Source organism: Podarcis pityusensis (assembly GCF_964106645.2).
Source record: "Podarcis pityusensis genome assembly, chromosome: 8".
Lineage (NCBI taxonomy): Eukaryota > Metazoa > Chordata > Lepidosauria > Squamata > Lacertidae > Podarcis > Podarcis pityusensis.
In genome coordinates, this window is record NC_138033.1 from 35909403 (window position 1) to 35922378 (window position 12976).

The window sequence follows — 12976 nt, forward strand, 5'->3', positions numbered from 1 at the left end:
ACATTTTAATGGAAACAAGCAATGCTGAAAAGTGCCCAGATGATATGGAAATAACTCATTTTGTAGTGATTATGTAAAGAGGGAGGAAAAGGCTATCTGAGATGAATGGGGAGGAGATTCTCACCTAATTTAATAATAATAATAATAATAATAATAAATTTTATTTATATCCCGCCCTCCCCAGCCGAAGCCGGGCTCAGGGCGGCTAACAACAATCAAATAATCAAAAAATCAAATAATCACACAATCTAAAAATATTTCATTATAAAAATTAATTAAATCAAATTGATGGCAACCAATTAAGCAAAGTTCTGTGCAGGTTGCCAGAGGAGGGAGTCAGGCTGCGCCCTGATCAAAGGCCTGGCGGAACAACTCTGTCTTGCAGGCCCTGCGGAAAGATGTCCTACATGTCAATTTACATGTAGGATAACTGCTGGGTGTTCTGATTCTGCCCTGTGCTGTGTTAATGTCCTTTGTGGAGAAATCCTCATATGTGTGAGAGCAAAGGTCCTGCTGCTTTTGTTCTGTGAGTCAGTTCATAGTTCCATGTTAGCACTGAGGCAGGAGGCAGAAAATTGTATCAGCTATTTCTGGAAGGTAGGATGAGGGGAGCAAGGAGTCCAGCTTAAAGATGGCATGAAATGTTGCATTTGTGTACTGTATGTGTATTAAGCTTTAGTTCCACCAAAGAGAGTAAGAGAGATTCTCTCATAAAGTTAAGAGACATAATACATTTATTTGGGTATGTGTGTGACTCTGCAGGGTGGCATTGCATCCTGGCGCCATTACGCCTTAGGGAGAATAAATGGAACCAGGCTGTAAACTGTTCTACCCTTTTGCATTAGCTTCTCATCATCAGAGCTATAATTTATTGTTCACTGATCTGTGTCTTCAATTAACCAATATTGACACAGCTGAACCTTCCATTAAGGAATGAATATTCACTGAGAAGCTTGAATGTGGCAACTACTGGGCTAGTTTGGATTATCTCCATATCTGTAAGCCTACACTAGCCCTGTTTAGCAGCTGTGTAACCAAACCAATGATCTGAACCATACTGTGATGCTCAGTCAAATGACAGATTTCTAATAGTACAGGTATAAGCCCTTGCATTTACAGACAAATGTGTGTTTTGGGGGCTCATCTGCTGTAAACATTGGTTGGAATAAAAATATCAAAATATAGGCCTTATTATAGGAAAGGTGTCTGAGAGTGAGCAGTCATATTGGATGGTGCTGCTCATGTTCTTGTGGAAGGACACAATTTTCTTCTGAAGCTTAGGTGGGCATCCTATCTTGTTGAGCAGTGTGAAGAGTCCTTTTTGGCTGACGAGGTCAAAGACCTTTGTCAGGTCTATGAAGACTATATACAAGGGCATCTCAATTTTCAGCATTTTTCCTGCAGCTGGCGCAGTAAGAAAATCATGTCAAAGCCCCATTGTGACTTTGGATAGACCCTAGTATGATGATGTGTGGAATAATGCTGTTTGCCCATATACATAAAGAACGAATTCAAAGTGTAGGTGCAAAAGGCAGCTAGAATTAGGGTGTGGAATGCAGGACCTGGAAAACGGGTACAAACTAGGTGGGCTTTTTTTTTTTTTTTTTTGGCGATTCCTTGTGTGCCTGTGCACAGTCAAAAACTTTTGAGTGTTGGCTTGCAATTCTTGAACTGTTTGATCTATTAATATGTCTAACCCAATATGCTGTCGTGTGTTGTGCTGTTGCCTCCAGATGCAAAATGGACATTGTGGCCTTTTCACTATTATTTTGCACTATAAAGACTTTCAAATGAGAATAAATTAAATGCCAGCATCTGTATTGTATTTGTAGAAGCACTTTGGTGTCCATCTAAGTAAGTTTCCAAATGAGAGTACCTTTGGGAAATGTGCAGGTTAAGTCACATAGGAAGCTCCTTGATCTCGTGTCTTGTACATACTGACTGGCAGCAGCAATATTTCAGACCAGGAGTTTTCCCAGACCTACCATATAATAATGGGAAAAAAATGTTTTCACCTTTGATGCACAGTGGAGAGCATACTTGACTGTAGACAGATTGCTCTCATGTATAAACATGCAGCCACCAACAGTAAGGAGGAGAGCACAATTGTTTGATGGCTAAGATGTGAGGTATACAAGATGATCCTCAAACTTTGATTATATAAATGACAACCGGGGGGGGGGGGGAGTGCATCATGGATTACTGCAAACTGATGCAAAAGTAATACATGTTGCAAACTGAACAAGTGCATAGATGCTTTCAACATTACTGCCATAACTTTCAACATTACTGCCATTGTGGTCAGAACAACAAACCTGTCAAATGTTAATGTTACCGTTGCCTTTGGCTTACTAATGACATTGATATTCTGACCACAATAATTTCACATGCTCTTGAAGAAGGAATGCAAAATGCAGTCAATTAGGAAACCTGCAAAGGTTGAGCAGGCAGAACAGTGCAATACTGAGTTGGTCTATGTACAGGGATTTTATAACTCACAGCAAATCTTAATGATATATGTGGTTGTTTGGATTTGAGAGTTTTTGTTTGAGAAATATAAGTGATATGATCATGTATCCTCACAATTCCAGCTAACGAATGAGTTGAGAATCCAAGTATCTTCCAAAGTGAAAGTATTGACTGCTAATGTCTCTCCTTTTTTGCTGAAGGATGCACTTGCACGGACCTTTTGTTGAGTGTGCGGTGCAGGTTGTCATGACTATTTGGGCACTTTTCAGTGATTGATGGATCCACTGACTTCTGTACAAAGTGTGCTGTGCAGAGGTGTTGAACAGGACAAGATCGGTCATTTCTGAGTTAGTTAGATATATTGACAGTTTCTCCAGTAAGATGGCAGCTGACAGGCATGATATGCAAGCACTTGTTAAGACATAGCTGCTACTTACTTGACAAATTTGTGGTTACTGTGCTCAGCAGAACTCAGCAAGAGGCTTCCCCCTTGTGTTGGCTTAAATTTATTAAACATTTATACACAGTTAAATAATATTTGTATTTTGAAAAGCAGTTCACAAACTAGGATAACAGTGAAACTCATAACATGCAATCTATGAGCAAGATGAAGGCAGCACAGGAGCAAAGTCATATAATGATCAAAGGCCAGTAGAAGCAAAAGTGTTAGTTAGCAGGGAAGATATTGTGTGGTGTTTTCTTGGCAGAGGATCCACAAAATTGGGTCTGCAACAGGGGAGGTCCTACTTCTAGTGGATGTTAGCCTCGTGCAGTGGAATTCATTAGAATATCTTATGTACTGGTGGATTTGTATGGGAGAAGATGTTCTCTGACAAAATCAGATTAAATCCAATTGACAGCTAGTGCTAATATTTCAAAACAGGTTATATATGTGCACCTGGATCTACATGTGAATATCTGTCTATACCTGCTAACATGCAGGCTGCCACTAGCTAATGTTTCTAAATCATTTTGAAAAAGCAGCTCTGGTACTGGCCAGCTCTTCTATCTTTTTAGCAGAATTACGGTAGATGCTAATGGCTTTGGGTTTTCTCTCTTTCCCTGTAACACTGTGGCTGGTTTAGCTTGATGGGCCATCTAGAGTAGTTTGCTTTGTATGTCTCTTTCTGCACAATTCATGCTCTCCAATTATGCTGTGGGTTGCCAATAGAGTTTAATAGACTTCAGCTGCCTGTTGGTTCCTGCATGATTATTCTTTGTAGTTCAGCGTGCTGGGGTTCTCTTGGATCTGCACTATGATGTTGATCAGGACTGCTGCTCATTGGCCAAAGACTCTGGGTTGATTGAAGGAAGGAGTCCAGATAGTATACTTGCATGCTTTCAGTTCCACTGACTGACAACTGCTGTGTGCTGAACCCATGGGGTTCATATTTAAACCACAGTAAGAGTAAATGTATGTAACTAATGTCAAGCCAAGAAGTATATCTTACTGGTGAGGGGGTAGTATTAGGGGGCAGGAGGGAGGGAGCTGCTTGGCATCCATGTTGTATCTCCTGATATTCTAACCAGAATAGAATATAGAATTGTAGATTTGGAAGGGCTCATGGGGCTCATGTAATCCAGCTTCTTGCAATGCAGGAATCTTTTGCCCAACATGGTGCTTTAACCCTGTCTCATGCTCTACCAACTGAACTATCATAGCATAGTCCTTTGGGATTCCTGCTAACTGAGCTCTTTTTAAAAGTTCTGTTAACTTTTTAAAAAATGAAGCAAATGGCTTATCTCAAAGCAGTTACAGATGTTGCAGTTCTTAGTAGGAGGGAGCCAATCCAGGTGGATTTGTACAATGAAAATGCTGACCGAGGAAAAAAATTCCTCCCTTTAGCTCAAATGTATGAAAAATCTCGTTTCATAGCAAGACTTTGCAAAAGAAAGCCAGAGCAAGACATTACTAAAAGCAAAAGCATAATTGGTTATGCTCAGTGTAACAGCCGTGAAAACTGTGCTGGGGACACTTTTCAACTTCAGTCTTCTTGCGTGCATGAGTCTACTCTGTTCCTCCTACTAAAGGAGTGTCAGTGCTAATGCTGGGGCTGATGGGAGTTGTAGTCCAAACATCTGAGGGTACCAAGCAGGCAAAGACCGCTTGGTCTATGCTTAAATGAAATGATCTGGTAGGGCTTTGAGACCAGTAAAAGGTGAACAGGAACTTCAGTTGGAATTTCCAGTATTTGCGGATATTTGAAGAGTAGCTAGTTCTAAGGTCTCTAAAACAGTAGTTATTGCTGTAAATAGATGGTAGATGTTTTAGAGACCTTAGAACTAGCTACTCTTCAAATATCCGCAAATACTGGAAATTCCAACTGAAGTTTTAAAAGTATGGGCAATCTACTTCCACCACCTGCTTTTACAAGGGATGATTATTGTTGTGCCATCTAAGGGACTACCATGCCTCTACCCACTACTTCATTAGTGTTCCAGTAGTGTAAGGTGCTCACAAACAAATTAGTTGGGTTGTTCTTGGCACTTAAATGAAATGTGAACCCTTTTAGACATAGGCAAGGCAAGTGTTGCTTCATCATTGTGAGATTTTCTAGAATCCTGTGGCTTCTGGCCACATGAAGTCTCAGCTGAGGGTCCCTCTGGGACTTCCACCAGAAGGTTGCCAAACTGTTATTGCATTACCTTGTGCTCTGCTTCCTTTGTGGCCTTGGCTGAATTTTTTGGGGCAATTTGGACAATGACTTTTTGTTGGAAGTGCCTTGTCAGTCACTTGGATGTGGGTAGCTTGCGTCAAAGTCTCTTTTCTAATTAAACTTTGCTTTTTAAAATATTTGATTTAGGCTGGCTTTTAAACTAATTAATTTTAAAAATAAAGTCTGGTGGCATCTTAAAGGCTAATGGAATAATAAAAGCTTTCATGAACAATCTACCAACTGAGGATAACATTTCACACATGTGCTGGAGCAGGCCATGGCCCGCAAAAGCTTCTGCCACATAGATTCTGTTGGTCTTTGCAATGCCACAATAGACGAACACACCTGCCTTTTGATAATCTGTCACTATGATTAATTTAACGTAGGCTTAATGAATGCAACAGCTCAATGACTGCATCTTTTGGGTGATCTTGAAGGAAGCGGACCACAGCCTTCTGCTGTGGAGAACTTAGTAGCAAGCAAGCAAGCTTCTACTTGTTGCTGGAAGGGATAAGTATTCTTCCTTTTCAACAAATTTACCAAAATGTTACCTATTTGTAATAGGGCATAAAGGTTGCCAGCCTGTCCCCAGAAGTGCCCTAACCCATAAAAGTATGCCAAAATACAGTCATACCTCCGTTTACGTAACACCCTGGTTACGTAAACTTCGGGATGCATGCGCGGCAAACCCGGAAGTATTTTACCGGGTTTCGCTGCATGTGCAGAAGCAACCCTCAGGTTGCGGAACATCAGGATTCGACTGGACCTTCGGAATGGATCCTGTCCGCAACCGGAGGTACCACTGTATCTTGTGTAAATTAATATGCCTGTTTATTCTAGTTGGGGGTTTATTTGGACAGGGCTGCGGGTGGCGCTGTGGGTTAAACCACAGAGCCTAGGACTTGCCGATCAGAAGGTTGGTGGTTCGAATCCCCACGATGGGGTGAGCTCCCGTTGCTCGGTCTCTGCTCCTGCCAACCTAGCAGTTCGAAAGCACGTCCAGCTGCAAGTAGATAAATAAGAACCGCTCCGGCAGGAAGGTAAACGGCGTTTCCGTGCACTGCTCTGGTTCGGCAGAAGCGGCTTAGTCATGCTGGCCACATGACCCTGAAGCTGTATGCTGGCTCCCTTGGCCAATAAAGTGAGATGAGCGCCACAACCCCAGAGTCGGCCACGACTGGACCTAATGGTCAGGGGTCCCTTTACCTTTACCTAATGCATGAGACATTCTAAATTTCAAAGAAAATAATTCAGCCATCTGTATTAAGGAAGATGAACTATGATTCCAGTTGAACGCTGCCAACTTCTGTTATTTTTATTTATCAGAAGGAAAGAAGACAGTTTCTAATTTTGAATGTGTAGGGCATAGAATCATAGGGTTGGAAGGGACCACAAGGGTTTTCTAATCCAACCACCTGCAATGCAGGAATCTTTTGCCCAATGTGGAGCTTGAACCCATTATCCTGAGATATCCATGCTCGTACCAACTGAGCTATCCTGGGTTATGTGAAACATTTTTATCCTGCTGTTCACCCAAAAAGGTTTCTAGAGCTGCTTATAGATCTGTAAAAAAGACACATTTACAGTCTAAAAGGTCTGGTGCTAGAAAAAAAAATTACATGGAAGAATGTTAGGAAGACTGAAGCTCAAGTTCAGGGGTGATGAACCTTTTTCATCCAGAGAGACACATTCCCTAGGGGATATATGCCAGTGGTGGGTAGAATCAGAGGCAAAAGTGGGCATATCAATGGGTTTTTGTATCATAGGGAACAGCACAAAAGCCACCCACTCTTGCATTTCTCCGCAAAACTCATTGGTGAGCCATAATGCTTTAGAACAGGGATGTCCCAACAGGTTGATCACGATCTACTTGTAGATCCCCTGGAGGTTTTGGTCAATCGTGAATCCGGCCCCGGCCCCTCGCCCTGCCCTCCGTTGTTGCACAATCTGCAGAACGGAAGGGAAAAAAAAGTTCAACTTTGACCTGAACCCCCCAAAAAGGGATTTGACCACTGCCAGTTTTTAATTCTGTGAGTAGATCGCAGTCTCTGGGGACTTGGCCACCACTGCTTTAGAGAAACAATGTGAGTTCATGATTCCTTCTTGAGACCATTGCTATGTGACTTCAGTAAAGTTACTAGGATCAGTAAGCATGCATTGCTTAGGGGCTTGAAGAATCATCCAAGTTGCATCTCAGTCAGTGTAAAATCAGTAGAGGACATTTGGCTTCATTCTTCCTTGCCCTTGCTTTTCTTGAGGGAAATCCCAACATTTTTTAACAAAATTGGGGAGGGGGCACTAAAATTTGTTTATCGCCTCTGCTTTGTCTTCTTGTCCCCCTTTTCCTTGAGTGTTACAGTTCAAATAACCTAAATCCCCAGCTGTGCATACCATGATAGTGATGGACATTTTAGGAAGCAAATTTGACGGCATCTTTTATTGGGATCCAGGAAAAATCCATTGTGGCTTGCTCTCATTATGAATATAGGGCAATCTTTATTGCAGTTCAAGGCTACAGGAGCAGGTCCCACTCACTATATCAGCATTGCTCAAACTTTGCATACCTGGAGCATAAATCTTTTATTAGAATTAAAACTGGAAGCACATTTACATTCCCAAAAAGTATAAGAACTGACTAAATCAGTTAGAATAAAGGCAGTTCGTAATCTTAAAGTATGCTAATGTTTAATGCTTTGCCAGAAGAAGTTTTTATTTCACCAAGAAAATGATATTGTCACAGGAAGTCAAAGTTGAAGAAAAGATTTTGGAAGATAGAAGGGGAAAAAATATTTACTTTCATTATTATCATTTTGGGTGTGGGTGTGTGGGTGTCTGCACATATGTGTGTTTTTGTATGGAATGTTTGGGAAGAAATAAGACGGTAAATAACAAATAACAAACTAAATATTGATGTATGTGGTTTTTATATCTTGATTGTATTTGGTGGTAGTGTGGTTGTATTGTTTTTTTGTGGCATAGAATCATTCAATAAAAATTATTTTTAAAAAAGAAAAAAAAGAAAATGACATTGTCTTCAACGCAATCCAAATTTCAATGCCAGAAATGTTTGCCAGCTTAATTGTCATGTTCAATCAGAAACAGAAATTAAGCGGGCATTTTAGCAGCTTCATTTACATGTCCCTTGTGAAGAAAACATGAGCTGGTGTTTAGACTAACTCACCTTAACTTGGCAGGGCTAGAAACATTCTGGGTGCTTGGTTGCTCATGCCCTTCCACTGCTGATGCGGATGACTATAAATTTTAAATTTGCACCTAGACCACTGAACGAGATCTTAGGGCTATATATAGGTATCTGTTCCATTGTTAAAATTTATTGCTGGTTTGGGGTATATGGCCAGTCGAGATGTATGAACAAAATTATGCTGATATTTTAAAAAAGAAAAAGCTTAGCTTGGCCGTGTATCCTAGTAGACAGTGTTAGATACTGAGATAGGAATGCTAGGAGTCATGTGGCTACTGGGACCGAGGTTGTGGGCGCCAAAAAAAATGTCTAGGTGCCATTTTTTGATGTTGTTGCCCTGCTACCAATCCAGGCAGCCCTGAAAAAACCCCAAAAAACTGCAGGGAGAATCGGGGTTGCAGGGTAGCATGGCAGCAAAAGATGCATTTTTTGCTATCGCTCTACTCCGCCAAACACCTGATTCACCTGGCTGCGTGACAGCAAAATAAAGACACATCCTTTGCTGTTGCACTGATGGGCAAATCTGGTGTTTGGTGGGGGTAGCGCTGTGCAGAAAAAGACGTGCATCTTTTGCTGCCGCTGTGCCCAGCAGATCAGCTGACTGCACCTAGGCAGGTGGAGATGTTAGGCGCCAAGGGTGGCTCCTGGACATCTTCATTCAGTTGCAAAAGGCCGGGTAATTTCGAACACTGCTAGTAGATGAGAAGGCACATGGCTAAAATGCTTTGTTGCTGCCTTGCTTGGAAGAAGCAAAAAACAATTCAGTAGGACCACTGTGGATTAGAGCAGCCCTCTTTTTGTACACTCTTTGTGCTAAATAGGCTTATGGCAAACTGTTTTCAGAGAAGTGGACTCCTTTGTCGTTTAAAAATACCACATCCTGTTTGCTGGGATATGGGTCTCATTGAAAGGCTATATAAAGCTTGTCTCTTTCCACCGACTGTGTAGACTGTAGAAAATGAAATGGTCTTCTCCTTTTTTCTTCCCCCCCAGAGCCTTAGCCAGTGTAATAAAATAGTGTATTGCTTTTAGCTATAGTGATATTGCTCAATAGTGATCCTGATATTTATACTTAAGCTTTTACTGTTTGTAAGTTGTTATGGATGACCTCTGCCTGAAAATGTGTCATATATATCTTCATTTGTTTTTTGTTGACGCAGAAAGGGATTGGAGCCTGTTTCCTGGTGAGGGTACTAGGAGGATAAGCAATGAGACGAAAATATTGTGCATTGAGGCACCAAACATAAAACATCACTACTTGTGTGATTGTTTGCTTACTTTATTTAAAAATCACGTTATTACTGTTATTTTGGGTTCACTTTTCGACCCACAATTACTGTCGGCCAAAGACAACATTTTTTTAAAAAATCAGGCCTTGCCATCTGGCTTTGAAACTAAAAAGATAAAAGACACACAAGGAAGGTAGTGGAGAGAAAAGGTAGAGAAAGGAGAGCAAATTAATAACAAAGCAGGCACTTTTATCCAGCTTGGGTGGGGCAGGTCTTCCCTGGCTTGAAAGCAGCCGGTGGCTCCCGACCCTTTGGCTGTTGGATGGGGCCATGAGAGTGTCCTTTGCCTTTGCTAACTTCTCCAGTCCCAGGGCAAGAAGCTGTTGAAGTTGCTCTTTCTCTGGCTGACATTTAGGGCCAGGTTCCTCTTCCCCTTGTCAAGATCCTTTCTGGGAACTGGGGGTACAGCCTCTGAGTGGCCCTCGGTCCTCTGGCTGGTAGCAGAGGCATGAGTGTGCTTCCATTCACCTCTGCAGCCACAGTGCATAAATATCCTGGAGGGCTAGAGAAGAATTCTTACAATGCAGGATGTGACCTGAGTCTCTTGCCGAAAATTACACAAGGGTCAGGGTGCTCCAAGATATTGCTGCTGGGTCTCGCCCACTGAGGCAAATACTGATATCACATGGCTGCTTTGCAAGAAGTAACAAGCAGCTGTGAAGGCACAGTGGTTGAACTCAACCTGAAGGACCTTTGCCAAGGAAGCTCAGAGAACAAGCAACCCAGTTCAGGTTGAGGGGAAATGCAGAGAGAGGCTCACTGAAGCCTGTGCTGCTTCCATTGTGAAGCTGACGCCTGTGCATCTACAGTTTTGCAGAATCAAGGCTGTTGTGGAATAGCAGTCAGCTTTCTGACTAGGAGCCAGAATGAGTTCCACTGGAGCTAGCAGCAAGGTGGCTTGGGGCACAGGGAGCTATGAGGCTGGAGGGACTGAGTAGTTTTTCTGGCCTTTTGATTAGGGATGGGTACAACTATCAGCATTTCATAAATATATGGAGTCATTTGTGCACATGATGCTTCATAGTGTTATAAACAAAGAAGTCCCTACCCACCAAAAGCTAGTGAATGTGAGCAGATGAGCTTACATGTACTTGAGCATAGTTAATCTAAATACATTACAGTGGTACCTCTGGTTGTGAATGGGATCCGTTCTGGAGCCCCGTTCGCAACTTGAAAGGAACGCAACCAACGTCTGTGCATCTGCGTATGGGCGGGTCGCGATTCGCAGCTTCTGTGCATATGCGTGATGTCATTTTGCGTGTCTGCGCATGTGCGAGTGGCGAAACCCGGAAGTAATCCTTTTCTGGTACTTCTGGGTTGCCATGGGACACAACCTGAAAAAACATATCATGAAGCAAATGTAACAAGAGGTATTACTGTACAAAAAAGATTGGTTTTGCAGAAGGATTTGAAGGGGTAATGGTGTAAATATGGCACTTTGTGATGTGCAAGCAGGGAGTTAAGTGGAAAAGTGGGAGCCAGAGGAGTTCTGATGGAAGTTCTGGCTGAGCAGAGACTTTAATGGCTGTGTGTGGTAGTTTTCAGGCAGGCCTGGGTGGAGGGCAATTAATACAGCCTCTTTTTATTCCGTTCCACTCTGTCTGGGCGGAGACTTCATAACTTCTGGACTTTTGCTCCAAAGGGAGCAAAATAAAATTCATGAGGGTTTTGTTAGCACATTTCTTCAAAATTGTAATTCCTAATTGTGAACTGTGACCCATGGACAGGATAAAAAAATTCTGGATGGCCTATGATCTGAAGAGGTCATGAGAAATATTTCATGAATTAAATTCTACTTGCTTTATTTTTATGGAACCTCTAGTGTGCCTTATAAATCTCTAGCTTGTCTACACTTCATTGCTTTATGAAATAACACTATTGCAAAAGCAATACAAGACCACTGTTCCAAAAAAGCAAAACATCCCATGACTGCTGCCTTTCAGTCGAGGCCATTTCCCTGGGCAGCAGAGATTGATTAGATTAGATAAATTTGCCTTTAATCTGTGAGTTGACAATCTCTTGTGGTCTGATTTCATCATTTAATAATGCACATTATTCTGAAACAATAGTTTGTGCCTGTTCGTGTGGAAGGAATACAGTGCAACATGACCTGCTCAGAATTAATGTCCCTTTCTTTCTTTTTCCAGCCGGACAATGAAATCTCATCAGACTGCAACCACGTAAGTGTGCTTTTTTTCTGTAGGGCTGGCACTTGCTTCTTTATTGATTCAGTGATTTATAGTCTGACTTTTTCAAGGTGGCTTAGAATAAATATAACATTTAAAACCAATATCTTTAAAAAAAACCTTAAAAGAGCAGCACCTCACAACTTATAATTAGACCAGTAGAAAGCCATATGCCAAAGAGAAAATACAGTTTAAAATCCTAATAAAACCAGATATTTAAAGCCTTTTTAAAGAAAACAGGGAGGGAGCTGTAAGTGGCATTTATTATTACTTTGCAACATTTGCTTCTGGCAAATTGGCTTCTTTCAGGGATCCTAGGCCAACTCCTTTTAAGTAGTAAAGGCTCCTGTTTGTTTCTTTCTCTGTGATCTATATAGACAATTTAGATTTTTTTGTGACCATCTTGGTAGGAACATAAGTACTAAATCCAGTCAAGTAGGATAGTATGATGTTTGGGCTTATGTGTGCACAGAAGAATGCCTTAATTAAAATGATACTATTCGGTGGCACCCCAGCTTGCTAAACTGGTGCTGATATTACAATCTTTTTGGTGCAAAGTTAAGATCTCCTTTTTTGCCCAGGCATTTTAAAGTGACTTCATCTGTCTTAGGTCTCATTTTTGCATTTTAGCTGCTGCCCTTTTAGCTTTTACTTTAGAGTGGATTATATTTCCCTGTTGTTGTATTTTAATATTGTTATACATCACCCTTTAGATGAAGGATGGTTAACTTAAAAAATAAATAAAGTAAAGTAAAAAGTGGACTGGAGTACATTCTGTTAATAGGATGACTCTTTCAATGAATTGGGTAGACAGGGCATTTTAAGTCTCTTCCCTCCTGTTCCACTCATCTACCCGAAACAGCTATTCACCAACACATATCTCTACTTATATCTATATCCCTAGGGTACCAGGCATGCTTACCAGGGTCTGTTTTTCGTTTTGGACAATGAGGCACATCAGAGATGGTGGCAGCTTTATGATACATGGTTTATTTACACATATATACAATCTTAGCCTAGATGGAGGGAGTTCAGAGCATTCACATTCCATTACTGCAGCCTTGAATTCAAAGAGCTCCCAAACATTGTGTCTGACCCTTTCTTCATTATAAAACAGACCGTCATCCCTTTTTTTTTTTTTGCGCTCCCCCTCCCCCAAGCTTGTAAAACAGA

General features: G+C 41.4%; 1 protein-coding gene across 2 annotated transcripts in view; it reads left to right on the plus strand.

Moving 5' to 3' along the window:
- GLG1 (golgi glycoprotein 1) overlaps window positions 1-12976 on the plus strand; it is a 65065-nt gene that overhangs the window by 9919 nt on the left and 42170 nt on the right. For both annotated transcript variants that reach the window (XM_081018129.1, XM_081018130.1), the window contains exon 2: window positions 11765-11797. In XM_081018129.1, coding sequence (XP_080874255.1) covers window positions 11765-11797 — 33 coding nt within the window. The remainder of the gene's footprint in view (window positions 1-11764; window positions 11798-12976) is intronic.